The 19,944-nt window shown below is 43.4% G+C and overlaps 1 protein-coding gene across 7 annotated transcripts in view; it reads left to right on the forward strand.

The window, feature by feature from the left end:
• oxr1a (oxidation resistance 1a) overlaps nt 1–19,944 on the forward strand; it is a 152,919-nt gene that overhangs the window by 110,805 nt on the left and 22,170 nt on the right. For 6 of the 7 annotated variants that reach the window (XM_076737847.1, XM_076737848.1, XM_076737849.1 and 3 more), the window contains 2 exons: nt 9,361–9,468; nt 10,978–11,091. The exons of the other annotated variant lie outside the window; for it this stretch is intronic. In XM_076737847.1, the coding sequence (XP_076593962.1) occupies nt 9,361–9,468; nt 10,978–11,091 (222 nt within the window). The remainder of the gene's footprint in view (nt 1–9,360; nt 9,469–10,977; nt 11,092–19,944) is intronic. 7 annotated transcript variants of the gene reach the window in all.

The raw sequence follows: 19,944 nt of genomic DNA on the forward strand, positions 1-19,944 counted from the left end.
CGAACCAGGATACTGGGTACTGTTCATGTTCATTTTCACCTGCAGATCATTGCATCATAGTGTAATAACAGCATCCCCGGTTAACCCCCCCTCACCTCTCCACTGCTTTTCGTCAAATAAAGTGCAGTATGATCATTTTTCTTACCCCTTCAGACTGATTTTTTTTTTTGTCTTCTTGCCACATCCTGAGATCTCAGCAGTTAAACTGGAGTGCAGTGTCATCATAACCAATAGCAGCCATGGCCAACACTACACTGATAACATCTATGTTGTGATAAACATATCCATGTGATAAATGGAATTATTCTTTAATGTTGAGTCGTGTTGAATTTCTTGGCCTAAACCTCCCAACCCACACTCTGTTTCAGTCTGTCGGAGTGCTCTCAGTAGAACTGGCACAGCAAAGCTCTCATTACATTTTGTATAGTGACACTAGAGAGCAGTTTCTGGGGTAAGGACTGTCTGGATTTCAGTTTATAGGCCTGGGAAGAAAGGACGAGGTTGTCAGCATTCATGATGTTGTCATTCTTGCCAGCAACATGATCAGCCAGATAGCATTATGCTGTGTGTGTACTATAACTGGGCTGTAGTAAAATGGTAGTGTAGAAGTCGTTTACCCTAATGTGTGTGTTAGGGTTATGTGCACATGTGATGCTGGGTGTCATTTACAATATTTAGCCATAGCCATTTAGTGCTAATTAGCAAATGTTAATGAATCAGCATATTAGCATTGCGATCTTGAGCAGCTCCTCAATGGAAATGTCTGAAAATGGCAAAAGTATAATTTAAATGAGCAAATATCTGACTTCAGAATAAATAGACAAGAGTCTGAGCAAACATTCAGTGCAGCTTTCTGTGCTTGACAGTTTCCAATACTTAGTGCTACAGGCACGTTCTGTTCGTACCAAAAAAAATACTGACGCTCAATACCCAGCTAACAACATGTCCGCACACATAAATCTTCAGTTTTACGTTTTAGAGATGCTTCTGTGCTGTATATTATCGACTATCACGATTTCAGCAGATGTGAAGAGGAAGGCTGATCGTCTAGCTATCGTCCTCCTGTGCCACCAGTCTGTACTTTGACTTCATTTCTGCCGGGCTTAGAGGAAGCACGGTGGGCATTAGGAGACTTGTGGACATTAGATGAGTCATACGCAGAGCACCTGGTGTGTGTGCGGGCGCACACGGGGAGACACACACATCAGCGAGAATCTTAAGTCTGCACTCTCCTGACAATCAGTCACTCTGATTGCATTATTCACCGCTGGGTAGGAGAGGAGATCCCACTGTTCCAGCTCCTTCACAGCTCGCTGTCTGAGAGTAGGCGAACAGGTCAATGGATGATGGAGAAATGATGGGATTGAAGGGGTGTGTAGATGGCACTGTTCAAAGGGATGGAGGTGGGGATAGAGGGGAATGAAGATGGAGACTGATGGACGGGTAGAGGAGCAGACTAATACCTGGCCCACATGTCCAAATGTCACACAATCAAAGCCAGTGATTCCTATTTAAAGTTAACAAAAGGAAGAAACTAGAGAGGGAAATAATCATTGTTTGTATTTTCATTTCTGGCCAACTATTGCTGGCTAGAGGCGCTAAATGAGTTGTGTTATTTTAACACATTGTGTTAACAAGGGAGGTGGCATCTCCAGTCAAAACAGCCCTTAGCCAGGGTTTGAGGCAGAGCGTGCCATTGTGACAGTAACCCTTTAGAAACATGCCCCATCATTACAACCTCCCTGCGTCCAGCTGTCCCCATAAAACCAAGGGCAGCGTCCATGCTGTCGGCAGGCTTCTGATTTTTAGATTTTATTAGCTGCATCAACATTTATTTTGTTGGTCAGCCAACTTCAAAACAACTTGGCTGTTATCTGGTAAACAGGCATGATGGAGCCAGAGTCAGTCTCTGTGCTCTGCCAGAGGTGTTTTTTAGGCAGAGAAATGCCACAGAAATGTTTTGATATAAAAAAAAAAAAAATAGCAAGGATCGCATATTTTTGGTGTTTTTAAAAGACCTAGACCTACTGGCAGTTTGCCATTGTTACCATGTAAGAGGGGAAACAACATAGCAGCCATCAGTGAATATAGTTCCACCTTTGAATGGAATGATTAGAAGAATGAGAAAGTCGTTTCAGATTTCCCACTAATGCACTTATTGTCACTAAAGGTGAGTTGTAGTAACCTGGTCTGGTTTTCTGGATACAGAGTCACTTTGAAGTTGACTATTGAAGTGTATAAATAAATGAATATTTGTCAGTGTCATAGCAGTTAAGCTATGATGAGAAGAGAGGACTGTCTAACTGTATTTTTGTATTTATATTATTTTAGAATCCTCATTTCTTTATGTAATCAAACCAAATGTTGTTAGATGTCTGATCTAATATGTCAAATATCAGATTTTAATGCTGCACTCAGCAGGTTTAGAGCTCTGACTGCATTGTTCATCGTCTCCTTTGGATGAAACAGTAGAAAATTATTAATGGGCTCATTTGACCACCTCCCCGAAAAGCCTGTCTCAAATCCTGCCTCAACTTTGGCCTTTCAAAGTCATTGTGAATCTCTTTCTGCTTTGCCGGTCCTTGTATGTCATTAGGTCCCTGTGTATGTGCTGGTAAATCAGCAGAAAAAGCTGTCAAAGCCTGAAGCAGGAGGTCAGAGCCTGGTGCAAGGAGAGGTCCATCAGAGCCTGAAAGAGAGACAGCAACCTTATTCTGTGTCCCCTTGAAAAGGACAGGATGATGTGACTTTCTCCCCCGTCACTTATAGAGGGTCTAAATTTAGGTCTGCAAACGATCAGCAAGGGTGTAGACATGCCATTAGGATAGTAACGACAAAGTCGCCATGGCAACTGTCATGCTAAAGCTGGGCTTCATCCTTCATTATAAAATGAGGAGCGATAGCTGCTTTGATACGGCATTATGGGTGATTAAATCGTACGCAGTTGAGTTTTATTTCCAGTGTGATGACGACACAGTCTTTCATTGTGTTCATAATGGTTTCTCTTTTACTCTTCCCCGGCTTTCTAATTGTTTCTGTTTTGTTATTTTTTGCCTTCCTGACTCATTTTTCATTGAGAGTCTGAGGTGTGCAGAAATGGCTCCTTCCTGCATAGAACTAAGGATCAGCCCACACCTGTTAAAGGATACCTTTAAACACCGTTCTGCTTAATAGTCTGACCAAGAGGCCGTGGCTCTGACATTGCATCTTACTCCCTTGGTCGGCCTTTTGCAGTTGCACTCACAGATTTGCTCCCATGTTCCATAATGTTCTTACCAAGATGCCAGCAGACTCTTTAATGGAGCTATTAGTCTTTGGCTGTCCAGCCCGCCTGCCTTTGTTGAATCTGTGCGTCCTGTTCTGTTCAACAAGGTGACCATTAGCTAGATGTCAGTCACTCTCAAGATGGCTGCCACGGCCTTCCTCTACCCTTCTGCTCGAAAGGACAGATGTCTCCCAGAAAGGAAGGAGCTTAATTATTCATCCCCAGTTTGAGATGAATAATGGGTATTATTGATCTGGATGATAAGAAGATAGGGTGCACCTGTCATTAGTGGCTATGATCCTGATTGTGATTACTCTCTCCTTCCTTTTTGCCCTCCCTCCCTCCTCCTTCTGTCAATGTGTCAATAACAGGTCTTTATCAGTGGGTCACATTTTCATGTCCCCTGTCCTCTGCCATTTAATTGAGTTAGATACAGCTCCTCTTACAGTATAATCAATGGCTGCACCTCTTAGGTTCGGTGGAGTCGCATCATGTGTCATTTTAGTGGTGCCTTGCTGTGCTGCTAATATTGCCTGCCTATATATATATATATCATGTGATTGATTAAGCTTAAAAGGCAAACCTGAATCACACTATTATTACACCACATTTGGTGCCAAGATCAGCCCACCACCTGGCTCTTGCCAGTGTTTACTTCATTGAACACCAGATATTTTTACCCATATTGATTGGCTGAGCTCCTGGTACAAGAACTACCAGAGCAGTGATTTGATACAAGAGCCAGCAGCTGTCAGAGGTGAGACTAAGCTTCAAAATATCTGGTCTGTAGAGCAAAAAGCAGCGTTTCGTCCATATAAGCCAAATATGTGACCCAATGCTGCAGAGGAATTCTCAAGGAAACCACATGAAAACAGTGTTATAGCAGCTGTCCTGCAGACCTGAATGTCCTATAGGCTGGCTTTGTACTGAGCAACAGAGGAGCTATAAAGCTAAAAATAAATAGTTCATGGATGAGGCGGTCGCAAATAGCACCTAGGGAGGATCGATGCCCTGTTCTGAAGCCGCCTGGATGAAAGGCTCTGACACTGTAAGAGCCCTGCTGATTATTAACTCCTTATAACAAGACTTTGAGTTTTTAATCCCTGAACACTGGACCAAAGACAGCACACAAGCACAAATTTGCCGTTTATGGCACACAGCAGTAATGATTTTGAATGGTTAGGTTATACATGGGAGTTAATCCTGCTTTTTATGGCTATGTGGTAAATACATGGCGAGCGCATGTTGTATCATTGTAGAGTCACGGATACTTTGCCACTCCGGGTCTGGTCTCTGTAACGCCTGCAGTCCTCTTTCAGACAGGATATTTATCAAGCTGACATGCTGTTGTCTGAACAAACAGTACGACTTCCTTTGCGGAGATGATGACATCAGAAATCCTGAAGGACCTTGATGCTGTCATGAGATGTCTAAGAGCAGTTGTTAATGACACAGTTAAAGAGAGATGTCTGAGATATTACACATACCTGTCACTGCATCCTCATGTCTTTTTCTGTGGTTTTGCTTCACTGGTTTGTTTAAGTCAGAATGGTGAAAGGCTCTAAAGCAGTTTCTGGTTTTTGTCACCACATTGCCTTGTCTTTGGACTGCATGTACTTGATTTGACGAGCTAACATCCAAACAAATCAATAAGGGTGTGACATGCAAACTATTTTATCTTGGTTTTGATCTTACTTGGAAAATAACGTTATTATGCAACATAGAAAAATCAGAAGACAAGAACAAAAATGCAGTTAATGGGATCAGAGAATATTAGCAGGCAACACGTAAATGGGATACTGGAAAAACCTGATGATAAACTGAGACAATGCAGGAATTCTAAGGACAGAACTGTAAGGATTATGTTGTAACCCTGCTGTGTTCAGGATTTTTTTAACTTGGTGTGAAACCACTGCACATAATATAATTTGAACCCACATACCTTTTTCTACAAGGACACTAAATTTCCAAACCTGATGGCCATGAGACCATGAGTTTTGTCCATGTCCTCACTGCCTCGGTTGCTCTGCAACCTCCATTTAACATAATCACAACTTTGATCGAATTATTGAATTAAATGTGTCCTGATGAACAAGCAGCAGAAGTCTAAAGGTATCAGATAGCATCTCGAAGTATGAAGGATGGCTCCTTATTTGATTTGTTTCTTTGAAATGATCAGACTACCATTTCATCTAGCTGGACAATCTAATCATCTCAACAAACTGCCGTCACTGTGTATCTGTACTTTGACTCTTGGAGGAGATCAGTCTGTGAACAGACATCTGGATTCAAAGGTGGTCTATGTGGGAATCATTTTCACATGTCAACTGTGACATCAATCAATACTCATGAACAATGAAAATTATTTAGTTTTTAATCCACATAGGATTAAATATCAGTGGTGGTGTTTGGGGGGTACAGGAAGTGGAAAGGTTTGGTTTTGACCCATACTTCCGTTCAATCCAGTGACATCCATTTGCAAGCAGTTACTAATCTAGAAACTACTCTCTCAGTCAGCCCTGCACAGCATACCCACCAAATCCATACTGCACAAAGCATCCCTGCTCTGCCTTGTTCATTGTTGTCCAAACAAAGTTGCTCACATTGCTGAGTCAGGGAGACTGTATCCCCGCAGCGTGACTGACCTCGGATCTGATTAGTTTGTTGCCCCAGAGGGTAGGGCATCTAAACCCAGCGTAGCCTGCAATCTGGGCCTTGGTTGAGCGCTCTCAGCCCAGATTTATCCAACCCTAGCAAGCTCACTCATCACAGTCCAGTTCAGATTAAAGGGACAGGAGGGAGTGTGTGTGAAATAACCCGTCACGGCAGGACCGTTAATCAGTAACAATGACACAACAATTATTTTGGCAGCTGCTGAGATTTCTGCATTTCAAAACTTTTCAGACAGTTTCGAGTTTTAAAACCCAAACTGCTTTTATATTGGGCTTTGAAAATGCTCCTCCCCCAACTTTTTTAATTGCTCAACAGTGGAGGACGGTGCTATGAGCAAGTGACCAACATCACAAGACATCACAGCTCCTGAAGTTTAAGAGCCGTACTCTCAAGCCAAAGCATGTGCCACTGCAGTATTGCTGTCACTGTGCTTTCCTGGTTAGTCTGATTAGTCTTTTCACAGCTGTTTTTGCCATCATTAGCTATTTTTTTTATCATGTACAGGGAGATTGTTTTCCCACAGATGCTTTCTCAATGTTGTTGTTGTCCCTCTGGTTGCCTGAAGTGGTGTTGCTTCAGCCATAGCCTCATTATGGATGGGTGTGTGATTTTTAACCAATTTAAGTAACCATGATCGTCACGCAGCACCATTTTTCCCTTTATGGAGAGGAAATATTCAACACTTTTTTTTTTTTAAACAAATTTAAAACCTGTGTTGCTTAGGAACTGCATATAGTGAAGACTGTTCAATAGAAAATGTCACCTAGCATCGTCAGTCCTACCCCAGTCTTATCCTGGCCTCATTTCACCACAAACCAGTCCACGGCTCCATGGCTCCCATCCTCAGCCCTAGCCCCCGTCTCCAAAGCTCTGCTCTATTTCATACTCAGAAGATGCTCAAACTAACAGGCTAAATAACACACTTTGAATATTTGTGCTGCTGAGTGCTTGATTTACTTGTCTCTTGAAGCCACAGATTCTGGAGATGATACCATATGGCTCTGTTGTTCTTGCTAAATCAAGTGCACTTTATATATTTCAAATATTAATTCCTTGGAGCTCCTTTTCAAACCAAATCTTAGCCCATGCACTCTTTATCTCGGAGTTTACTAAGGATTTTGTCTCGTGGTGCTGTCTGAAACCTGTCTAAGACAGTGAAATATGTGAAAGCTTCTAATATTTCACTTCACTGTGACTCTCAGTTGCTACCTGGAGACAAAATAGTCTGTTTTTGGAGCTGGAGTTAGTGCACGTCACAGTTGATATTTACTGTGAAACATTCACTAACGTTGTCCGAGGTTCTGTATTTTCTGCTTCTTCCCCTCGATGTTGTTACGTGTTGACATGATCATGATCATGATCCTGATCATGTCATGTGTGACTGCCTCACACACAATGATTCTGTGTTACTAATGTTCCAGCTTGTCTGTCTTGGTTCCCTTTACTCGGCTACCTGTCTGTGACTGTGCTTAGTGGACCTCTGTCTGCCTGCCTGCCTGTCTGTCTGCCTGCCTGTCTGTCTGTCTGCCTGTCTGTCTGCCTGCCTGTCTGCTTCTCTGTCTGCCTGTCTGCCTGTCTGTCTGTCTGCCTGCCTGTCTGTCTGTCTGCCTGTCTGTCTGCCTGTCTGTCTGTCTGCCTGCCTGTCTGCTTCTCTGTCTGTCTGTCTGTCTGTCTGTCTGTCTGTGGAAGAATATCCTTCTGGAAACAATCTGTCATGTCATGAATTTGGAGAAGCTGTCATTCCTTGTTGTTTTTGTGGGACTGTTTGCACACAGACACACACACACACACATTCTGAGAACCACTGAGGCAGTCCCATGACTGTTGCACTAAAACACACAGTGCCATTATCCTGTCCTAATTATACACAGCTCAGAGTCAGCCCTGCCTGTCTGGTTTTCAGGGGTTCTGTCCCCTGAGCACACTTTTTCACTCATAGCACCTTCCACACACACGCAGGCGCTTTCTGACATGGTTGTCATCCTTATTTGGAAGGGAGAAACTCCCACTGGGCATGTTAGATGCTTAACTAGTTCAGACACGTGGAGCACATCTCTGTTGTATGGATTTTAACTGGTGGAGACAAGCAAATGCACCTGTGTCAAACTGCAGGGTGCAGCAGCTGAGCACAGACTGTAGCCACAACAGCAGCCGGCACGACACGTTAAACCTCGACTGACACCAAGGGCTACCTCTTCTTCTGCTTGTTTGTGCGCTTCATATGGCTCAGGATGTTATGCTTTATTAAATGGAATGAAATGAGCTTCGAAGGATGAGCCAATTAATCACCTAACTGACCAACAAATATTAATCAGCTACCACCAGTTGTTTACGTTATTGATGAAGCAAAAATGTCAAAACAATCATTTGGGTGAAACTCTTGAGATGAAAGTGAGCATTTGCTGCTTTTTTTTTTTTTTGTTTTGTGTTATTGTAATCTGAATATTTTTGGGTTTACAGCTGTTGGTTGGACAGAACACTGGATGTCCCACCCCTTAGTTACTTTTGTTACGCCATCAGTCTTTCCTCTCTCACACCTCACATATGCAGTTTACAATGATAATGGATGTAGACTTTTAGTAATTTTAACAATAGCAGTAAGTTCTTAATTTCAAATACGTAGACAAAAGCTGCATCTTTTGAAAGAAAAGAAAAGCAGTTGTAGGTAGCTAGCTAATTGAAAATGCATAATAGTAATGAGCAGGAGCCTACACCCTGATGTCAATGATCCACTCCCAGCTTACACAAGACACGACACGACAATACGCTGCACTTCCTCTCTTGCTCACTGTACCTCCATGCACAATGCTTCAAAAAGTGGAGAAATCTGAAGCTTGACGAAGCTTCCGTACCTGATGACAGCTGCTAATCTATGACTGAGCAATCACTGATCAGGGCGTTTAGTGAACTGTCAGTTTGAAGACATCACTTGGTTGTGGGAAATCATGAAGGGCTTTTTGCATGATGATCTACCGCTTTTTAGACAAGATGATTCATTAAAGTGAGAGATTAATCAGCAGGGAAACGAGTCATTTCTTTCTCAGGAGTAGCCCCAGACTTTGTGCACATGAAAGAGTCCTCCTCGTTTTGTGGGAAACAGTAGATGTTGCTCTACAAGTGGTTCACAAGATAACACAAGACTGCTGCTGACATTGATGTCAGTTCATGTTTCTTTGCTTCCCGTGGGAGTCTATTCTTGGTCAACAGCCGACAGCTTTAATTTGCTTAACGTCCCAAACCTAACATGCATGCATCAAGCAACATTAAAACCTTTTAAAGTAATAAATGCACAGCTTTGCACAGTTTTCCTCTCTCCGTGTCTTGTGTCTTATCATGTGTGTCACATCTTTAAGTCTTCCCTGTACAGCTTGAACAGAAACACGAGTGTGATTTTGTGTCCTCTCTCTTGTTTTGTGGTCCAGGTGGAATCGCGGGACACGTTGAACAGCATTGCGCTCAAGTTTGACACCACACCCAACGAACTGGTTCAGCTGAACAAGCTGTTCTCCAGAGCAGTGGTGCCTGGCCAGGTGTGAACCGCCGTGCCCGCCTTCACTGATATATTCAGCTGCATCACTTCATCACTGTCCCACAGCTGCCTCCTATCTGCAGCATCTCACCGACCGGTCGATCTCTTAATAGCTCTTTTTGACAGCCCATAATGCATTCTCAACGGTTTATCGTGATCTCACAATTACTAAACATTTTCTACAGTACATATGGGGATTTAGGTGGAAAACCTGGAGATAGAAGAAGGTTTTTTGGGAAAAATTACATCCTGCATGTCTTTACCCTCCTTCTTCCTCTGAGCAATTTGCTGACTCACTGTTCACATCCCTACTATCTGTATCCCCACTTAATTCTCTGCTAATTACAGAGTCACTCGTCCCATTAAGACGCAGTTCATAGCGAAAGACCTATTTTGTCTCTAAAAAAGTATAACGATATGTGTGATTCTCCCATAGATGTTTTAACTCAGACAACATCACACAGGCTACCCTTCTCCAGCCTGCTAAACCCACTGCCAGCTTCCCCGGCTTTCATGTTTGTCTTTTCTCTTTCGGGCAATAGAAACCAAATTATAAATTAGTTTTTTAATGGGGGAAGGTGACAAACATCCAAAACAATATTTTGACTCTCGGTTTCTTGGCGTCAAATTGTTATCCGGCCAAATGGAGACAAGACACGTCCCGTTGGCAGCTCTCTGCAAACAGTGCTGAGTTGAGCTGCGTCCAAACGGTGGAGTGCAGAGAGCACTTACTGAACCACCGTTCCTCCTGTCCGTCCGTGGCTGACGCAGAAGTTATACCACAGCTGAAACAGCTCATTTCTGTACCCCGAATCAGTAGTTTATCGATAGATTGCTCTCCTAACTTCTTGTACAAGCCCAACATTTCCAATCAGATAAAGAAATTCAGTACAAAATTCAAAGGCTGTAGTACCTCCTAACCTTTTTTTTTTCTGACAATGCTGTTGATATGATATAGGTCCAAACATGGCAATCATGAATGTCCCTACAGTTGTTGTCATTGTAGAGATGCCGAATTAGTCAGGGATACTTTTTCCATCCCGGTATCTGATATTTCTAATGAATTTCGAAAGCCTTTATTGTTCCATGGTATCAATGTTCTCGCCTAACTTGCAGTAAAAAAAGCAAATAAGCCAAATTCCTTAAGGTCATAACAGCAAACCATTTCCTTTCCTTCTCATTACATTACAAAACAGATGAAAATCACACTTCATATAAGCATGTGTGTATTTGTTCTGTGTATTGTAACTACGTGCAAACCGTCAGACACCTTGCTCCCGTCACTGCTAATTCTGACATGTTGATTTAGTATTATGACAGTCACTTTCCATGTCGCTGTTTGTCCTTGTCAATAGCATCAGGCTGTTCACATTATTTCATGTTATTTGCCATGTCACTTGTGCGTGAGCGTAGTTCTCTTTCATTACTGTCTGTGCATGCATGTTGTGAGCAGTGCGTGTTTGCTCAAAGGAAGCGCCTGTGTAAATACAGACGTGGATTGTGTTTGCAGGTTCTGTACGTTCCTGATCCTGAGTACGTCTCCAGTGTCGGAAGCTCCCCCTCCCTCAGTCCCATCAGCCCCCTGTCTCCCACCTCCTCAGAAGCTGATTTAGAGAAGGTGACGGTATGTTGACCACATCTCTGATGCACATCTCACACACTCAGAAAAGGTCCAAGAACAGTAGATTAACCTTGCTGTTTTAGTGCCATTCATGGATAGAATCAAGAAAGAATCCGTGTTGAATATTTACCCATTGAGCGATGATACTCACTCATCCATGCAATAAATGTTGCATTCTACTGTTAAAATAATATCATCAACAGAAAAATGCCAACGATCCCAAAAAAAAAAAAAAAACAGGAAATGTATATCAGGAAGTTACCTGTTATTGAGGCCATATTGACTCAGCCGAGAAAGGCAAATTTGCCCAGCGTCATAATTTTAGAGCCAGAGGCAGCAGATTATCACACGCAGCAGCTCATGTACAATACTTTCACACGTTGTCGGAGCCTCTATGTCACCGCCACATACACGCATTCACACACAGCGCACTCATAAACACTGACTTCTCCTTCAACCATTTCTGTCACATTTTAAAGCTCTGTTCATTGTCAGCCCAAAGGTGAACATCCAGGGTGATGTGCTGTCAAGGGCAGAACAGACAGCAAGAGGTGGAAGTGATGTGTGTGTGTACCGTGTCACACAAATAATCAAAAGCAAGGACGCATGTGCTGCTTCACAGTAGTGGGGGGTTTTTTTTCTCTCTCTCTTTTTTTGTCCCCGTGTGCGGCTCTAAAATGATTTCTTCTGGGGCATTTCTAGCGCCAGAGAAGATGTATGTTCTTTCCATTGTGCTTTCAAAATTGTTAAAAACAGGAAGTAACAACTGACATTTAGCTGGCATTATGAGAAGGAGAACATTAAATCAGGCACAACTATAAAAAGGTCTATGACACAATAGATTCCAAGATTTATTTGGACACAGTAGCACAATAAATCCAGTTCCTATCTCTATTTACATCAATAAAATCACCCCAAGTTAGAAAACTCCATATGAATTATAACTAGGATGATTAGTCGCAAGTTATAATTTGAGCTTCTATTAAAAATTGTCTCTTGCTTTCAAACCCCACTCAACTTCAACTCACCTATTCTAAGATATCTGTGGTTTGTCTTTCCCCAGAATGAGCAGTCAACACGGCTCAGCACAAGGACTTCTCTTATCTTTATCAGCTTTATTAACCACAAACCTGTTTCTGGTTATGAGTCTCTGATGTCATGATGTCTGCGCTCAGATTACTGTCTTAACAAACATCCTAGATATGCCATAAAAATCCAGGTCTTCAGTAAGGTTATTTAACTAAATTTGTTTGACTTGTATTCTTAAATCTGTGATGTATTATGTATTTATCTGTCTTAAGAAGGCCGCCCAAAACACGCATTTATGTTTGTATTTTCATGCATTTATATGTCCAGAAAGACCAGGATCTTGTGCCTGCTGTAGCCATTAGTGTGGCAGCTCTACATTCACATTGACCAATGGAGGGAGACGCAGATTGCCAGAGCAACTGTAATGGAAAAGCAGCTAGTGGTCCTTTTCAAACATGAAGCTGACATGTTGAATTGCTGCCACATTTACAGAACAAAGTGCATGCGTGAAATGGGCTATTTGAAAAGCTGTCTCTGCTAAATGCTCTGCTCTTAATTAGTATCCAAGCTGCTGGCTGACAGCAATTTTAGTTTGATTCATTGCTGTAGTTTCGCGACATGAAGATGGAAATATATGGCATTTACACATCGCTGTTATTGTGGCCAGTCGTGTTTGTGGCCATCTCCAATTGATCACATTTTCAATGTGTTGCATGTAAACATGGTGTGGTGATAAGCGAGGATGCTTTTATCTTTGTTGTTTTGTGGTGGGGTTCATTCCTGCTCTAATATACGGCCAAATTTACATCCTCAACATCCCATTTTTCCCACCCTTCCCTATCAGCTTCACTTGTGTCTCCTAAGAAACCGAGACAAGCTGGAGGTCAGAGGCGTGTTGTTTGCGCCTGAAGTGACTTCAGGTCTAGTCCAGTGAGCCATACACATCCTGTCCTCACAGCTTTATGACCAGCAGTGTGAGCCGTCTCCCTCAGGTACAGCATCCGCAGCATCTGAACGAGCCAATCACCAAGCACCGCAGGAAGCCCAGTGGTCCCTTAAGAAATATGATTGTTTGCCTGTCTCCATGGAAATGGACGTCTTGTTTTGCTGCTTTTGGGAGAACGTCTCCATTGCAATCACCGTCCATGCTGCTCCGCTCGGGTTCAGACACCCTCCCACCACAAGCGCTTCCCTTTCGTCTGCTCTCATCTCTGTCTGTTAATTTCTCCACGGTTGCCAAAAGAAAGGGCCCCCGTTCATTTACTACTTATCTATTTAGGTCATGCCTGCAAGAACAGGAGCATATTCTGCAGCTCTCCATGGGCGAGGATCAGAGAGAGGGGCTGCGACTGCAGAGAAATTAAGCTTTTAAAAATGATGCCGTGTCTGATATTTAGAGCAGCTAATGAACGGAGCTGCTCGTTCTCTCAGACAAGCAGCTAGGCAGCAATTATTCCAAGCAGAGGAAGTGTGCTTGGAAGGCAGAAGGGAGGGAACATTACCTCACCCGATATGCCAACTGTATGTGTTTGTGGAGGCGTTTGTGTGTGTGTGTGTGTGTGTGTGTGTGTGTGTGTGTGTGTGTGTTTATCTGTCTGTGTGAAAATGTGCGTCTGTATCTGTCAACTCTGCATGTTTGTGTGTCTGCCTGCACGCTCCTCTCTCTCTCTCCCTCTTCCTGTGTGTGTCATTTGGTAGTCTTACAGAAGAAAGCAGCATCCAGGTGCAGTTTGGTTTTTGGAGCACAGGAAGGACCTTAATAACTCACTCAGCTTTTTTTTTTTTTTTTTTTTTCTCCAGAATCCCCAGCATCTTTTTAATTACCAGCCTATTTTAGTGCTCGGCACGCACATCTCAATGAGGATATAATCCAAATAAACGGTTCTGGGAGGTGTATAGTAATAGCAATGCATGCAGTAAATAGCTGGTATTACCCAGATGAAGATGAGTGCACTGAAGAGAAACTGCTTTCAGATGCTTCTCTTTTACTTTCGGATAGAAAAAGAAGCAGATCTTGGGCCAGATGTTTAAAAAGCCTATTGCATGTTCAAATAGCCTGATGAAAAATCAAAGTCATTAAACATAAGAGGTTTTTCACTGCAGAATATTACTTGTGTGCCGCTACTCATTTAAATCAAAACTGAAACTCTGTGTATTTGTGATACATGTTCTTATTGAAGCTTAGACAGTTTTCTGTAAAATACAGCCCAACATACCCTCCTCTTAATACCAGACGAGACAATTTTTCATTTATTAGAAGAACAAAGGGTCAGTTTTTCCTTCACAAGTTACATAGTCTCGCTTTAAGGTGCTTTTGACACAATTACATTTCTCACACTGTGCATACGCCTCCAAAGAGATACTGTTGCGTTTACTTTTAGAATAGTTTAACCTGTGTAACAACTTCATTTGCATCGAGCACTGCCTAGCATTTATGGAGCATTTGTGTATGTAGCACAAACTGTCGTCCAAGGTGTCGTCCAAGTCTTTTTCCCCTCCTTAAATGCCTGCATGGATAGTGAGGTTTTGGGGGGTTAAAGATATACTTCAAACAAACATCTAATTTGTCAAGTTCAGAAGTAACAAAATTGTATTGTTGACATCATTTTGGACTGGAGGACTGAATAAGATGAGTTTTAGGGAAATTGTATTTGTCTTGGGGACGATATTTAACATACACTCTAAGTCTCTACCCATCAATTTCCAAACTGTCAAATCACAAATCCATAGAGTATTTACTGTGAAATTTGAATCCATCATACGCATCGATGCACTCTGGTAGAGCTAAAGGCCAGATAAGGCAGCTCTGAAGTGTCTTCATGCTCTCGGTCTGCCTGCTGGCCTTCTGGTATTGGCACCAAAAAGTAACACATCTTGCAGGCATAGATCGTTGGCTGGCTGTCTGGATGACTGTGTGTGCGTGTGTGCGCGTGCGTGCGTGCGCGTGCAGGCTGGCTGACTTTCCGGCTGGCGGTCTTGCTGTCGTTGGATTATTTGGCAGCCTCCGACTCACTGGCGTAGTTGCTCTCTGGTCATCTGTGTGGGCAGGCACGTCCTCTTTGTCCTATCCAGATCCTCCTCCTGCTCATACTGACACGCACGCACACACACACACACACACACACACACACACACACACACACACACACACACACACGTGCGCTTACTCACCGTGGTGGTACAGCCACTACTGTGACCTTCCCTGTCTCTTCCTCTTTTGGCACCTCTTTTGCCCCCCTCCTTCCTTCCTTCCTTCCTCTTCCACTGTGGCGTGATCTAAAATTAGCAGTAGAGGAAGTAGAACCAGTTTAGCTCACCTATATATCTGGTGCCACAAAGATGTGATTGTGATGATCTCACTGGATGAACAGGTTTCAGCTCCTATAATCCAGTCTTGTGGTTAGCTTATAAAAAGGATTAAACTTGAACTGGTCTTCTTGTTTTTTAGCAGGGCAGATTCAGCTCATCAGCTCATCAGGGTGTCTGCTCAGCATCAGCCTGTAATTTTGGCTCGTAGGACAATAGTACAGACGGTGCTTGAGGACTTCTGGCTACTGATGTTTGATGAATCTCAGCCATTGCGTGCTCCCTCTTGCAGGAGATGGCCATGCCCACAAGGTGGAGCTGTGGATTGATTTTTGATTGCACCATGTGTCACTGTCAAGGTCAAAGCGGGGTGGCACCTGCACACTCCCCTCTTTGAAATCTTTATTTTTACAGGGAGAGTAGTGAACATAATATATCAAAGACATTTTGCCAGAGTTGCTGCAGAAATAACAAATGTATATTAATTGATGTGACCTACTATCGAATGTCTTATTAATATATAATAACTATATCACTCTGTCCTTCATTACCACACTATACTAAGCCATATTCCACAGTTGCCAGGGCCTTTACTCGATTTTTTTCTCTTCTGTTAACTGAGAGAAATATTGGTTCGAAACTAAAAGGTTATTGATTTCTGTAGCCCCACCACAGCTGTCATCCAACACTGTTACCCATCACCTGTCCCCACCATCAGTGTCAGCCCCCCTCACAGCTTCCTGTAGAGTCGATTACTGTGATGCCTCACTCCATCCACCTCCCCCAACACCCTCAGAGACGAGCTCCCGGCAGCCCCGTCAGGCCTTATTTCGCCCAGCACCCGTCCTCTCCTTTTCTCACCCCGGCCTCTCTCTTCCTGTGCATCCATTTCAATACTCCTCCATCCTACCTTCCCCCCTTCTTCCTTCATGTCCTCTCCTGCCACAGCGGTTACTCGCAGTCTGAGGCCACCGCAGCAGCTCTTTCATCTTTGGATTTCAGTGCAGCAGCCAGCACACTATGCTGAGCTCGTTCTCTCGCTTTGATGCACTGAAGAAATCCTGGAATCTGGTCACTTCAGGACACTGACAAGTCGTGGCTCACTTCAAATGAGGTTAAATAAAGTCTTCACTTAAATTCCTTCAATGAGGTTGTTTTCCTTCTTCTCCTTCTTCCTTTCTAAAAATTCCGATCTTTTGCCTTAACTCACCTGACCTCACCTGACCTCGCCTCACCTGTGCCGTTTAGCAGTTTAAACGAAAAGTCTGCACGAAGTTGAATTTTAATAAGGGGTATAATAAAGAGATGGGCAAGTTTGACGTCATCCCTCATAGTACCACACTCCAGCACCAGCTGAGAAAATATTGGATGGCTTGGAGGTCAGTGCAGGACAAACAGTGGTCATATATTAGAGGATTTTGGTGGTGCAAAGAAAGCAGCAGCCTGGAGAAGCAATATTCACTTGAGATATATGAGGTGGCTGAGGCAGGATGATGCTTCCTTAAATTCCTGAGCCTAAAACTGAGTTCATCTGTCTGTATGTGCACTACAGCATCAGATGTGTCAGATTGTCTGATTAGCACCTCTCAGAGGACTCAGTGCCCACGCTTTGAAGTTTTGAAAGATGTGTTGTCATTTGCATATTGTTTGGTATGTATGCCTATGGCACATTTCACATTTGAAAAGTTTTTAAGGCAAAAAAAAATCCTCGAAGAACACGTCATATTAAGGTTAAAGTGTTGTTGTGTGAAGCGTTATAGAGCAGTAACGGGTAGGTTGACAAATCCTAGCTGATATGCATCATCTGTAGTTAAAGTATTGTTTTTGAAAGAGGAGCCAGTACTGGTGTGTAGCAGGAAGGACTCAGCAGCACAGGTACCCAGGGAGGACCAAAGGGAAGAGAGAGGATTTGGCTGCTTGATCTGTGTGAGATGTGATTGGAGGATTGGATCAGGTGATGTTTCACTGATGTAGCATGACTGTGCAGGTTCTGTCTAAAGAGAAGAAGTCATACCTGGGGTGGAAATCAAGAATTTATTCAGGAACAATCATCACAGCATCTCCATACATGAGCAGTTACCTGGTGAAATTCAACTATTGAGACAGTGAGCCAGGATTTGTTTTTTCCCAACTAGAATTTCATATTGAAAGATGAATAAAAGGACAGATTGTCAGCTTTTGACAATATGCCACCATTGGCAGCCAATTAAACAGACCAAGTTAATCTCACTTTTGTTAACTCTTCACTCTGTTTAGTCTGTTTTCAGCCAGTTATCATCCCACACAGGAACGAAATGTACAAATACAATTGTGACAGTTCTTGCTTTGTGTAAGTCAACATTCGGCATTGTACCAGAAATCTTTACCTGTCTCCTCGTGTTGCCTTACGAGTTGCAGCTCTCCGTTGACGGACAGCGAGTGTGTCTCCCCGGTCCTCTGTCTGTGTGGGATGTGTGATGGGTGTTGTTTTGTTACATACACATAACACCCATTTCTCAGATGTGCCCGATTTAATGAGGGACTGGAAGATAGTGTTTGTTTAGTGTTTCTATGAGGGAGGACATATTTTGACATCTGTGGCTGCTCATTCCAACCCAGGTGTGTTGCTGCACACGTGGACAGGGTGTGTGTTTCTCTTCCCAGGTGTGCTCTTGTCGCTGTTAGCTTTCGTTTTTTTTTTGGGTGGAAAAAGCTGCTCCTCTTTTCGTATTTAACCTTGGAGCAGGTAGACCAGCTTGAATGAGTCACTGGGAAGTGACTCGCCGGGAAGTGAAGCGATTAAGTGCCGTTGTGTAGGTGAGGTGTGTTCAGTTCAAGTGGATGACAAGCAGGTTTAAACAGACATGTTCCTACACAGTCCTCATCTCCTTAACAGCTGGCCCGCTGCAATTCATCAACAGTAGGTGCTCTAGTAGGTCAGGGACTTTTTTTTTGTTTTGCTTTAAGGGTGTTCTTGAAACTTTATTTTCGGCCGCGATCCCTCGCCTCCTAATCTTTATTTAACACTTTTAGGTCCCCGTCTCCTCTCCTCGTTGAGAGAGGCTTGTTTTGGCTGTAACAGATTGGCCCGGCCCCCTCAGCCTTCCCTGGTTGCCAGTGTCTGTGCTGCTTGTGTCGGTGCGGGTCAGTAGCTGCAGGCTGTTTGTCGACTGCGCCGGGAGACAGAGAGGGGGAGGTGTGGGGGTGGGTGTCAGGAGGACAGCAGACAGTTGGTGTGGGCTCGGGCTCTCTTCTCTAAGCTCTTCACTGCTCTTCACTGCACTTCTCCACCGGCTTTTGACACCCTGCCGGTCAAAATCCCCCTCAATGAGAACTCCCACACACTCCTCTCTGTCCTCCTTTTCCCTTTTGTTCTTTGTCCTCACTCCAATCACTCCTTCATTGCCTTTAGCTCTCTTTATCTCCTTGTCTTTTTATTTCTCCGCAGCAGCTTTGCTTTTTTTAGTCGCTCCTGCTGCCGTGTCTACTCCCTTTTTGTCTTTCTCATCAATGTTTCTCCAGTCCCTCGCTTCTTCTCATCTTCCCATCCGACCCCTTAAGCAGTCATTCATTGTCACAGACAGTCCATGCTGCAGAGCGTTGTTCAGTCAATCAGACTAACAGTCCACTCTGTCCTACAAAATGTCTCCCAGTCAGACAGTTGTCCCTGTGGACAGTTATTCAGACAGACTTCAGTCTCTCGCTCCCCGTGGCTCAGACATTGCATGGCAGCAGGCCACTGGTAGAAACACACCACACCTCGTGTTTCCAGCCCAGCAGACACACCATCTGTAGCAGATTGCTGGGTTACCATGGAGTAGACGAAGAAGCAGTAACAGTTGCTTCATGGTGTACGCCTCAACATATAACAGAACAACCAAGTTGAGACATAGTCTGCATTCTGTCTTGGCCGTGCAGCATCTGGCAGACTTTGGACAAATGACTATCCGATCACTGTCTTTTCCCAGTTGATGTGTTCAGCACAAGTTTCTACTCCACATGCATGATGAATAGTCGCGCTCACACAAACTCGTAGATGTGTTAGTACATGAACCACTGCTGCTAAAATACATGACTCACAGAGTTAAGTCGTTTTTGTGCACAAGGTCACTCAGCACAGGGGTGGCAGCCTGCCCTCCACCCCCATGCAAAACGACTAGAAGGAGATGCATAATTTCTACAAAGAGATGGAAAACAACCAGGAAGAAACACAGAATGACCACTCCTCGCTTAATTGATTGAAATTATTAATTGAATTCAAATTAATTTGCAGTTGTTTATGTGGCACTTACTACACTGAAGAAACAATGTAACTATTAATAGTATACAGGTTATTACTGCATAAAAGCAGGGCTATAAATTTGAGTCTTAACACGTTTTTACTGATGTTACTAATGTGCTCCCTTCTTTAAAGTTTCATCCTCAAAATAACAGTAACTCAGCATCAAGTCATGCTAAAAGCACAATAATTAAAGCTTCAGTCTCATCTGAATGTTGCCTGTGTGAAGCTCCGGCACACAGGAGGTGGATTCATTTGGCTTG

Source organism: Chaetodon auriga, chromosome 8 (assembly GCF_051107435.1).
Source record: "Chaetodon auriga isolate fChaAug3 chromosome 8, fChaAug3.hap1, whole genome shotgun sequence".
Lineage (NCBI taxonomy): Eukaryota > Metazoa > Chordata > Actinopteri > Chaetodontiformes > Chaetodontidae > Chaetodon > Chaetodon auriga.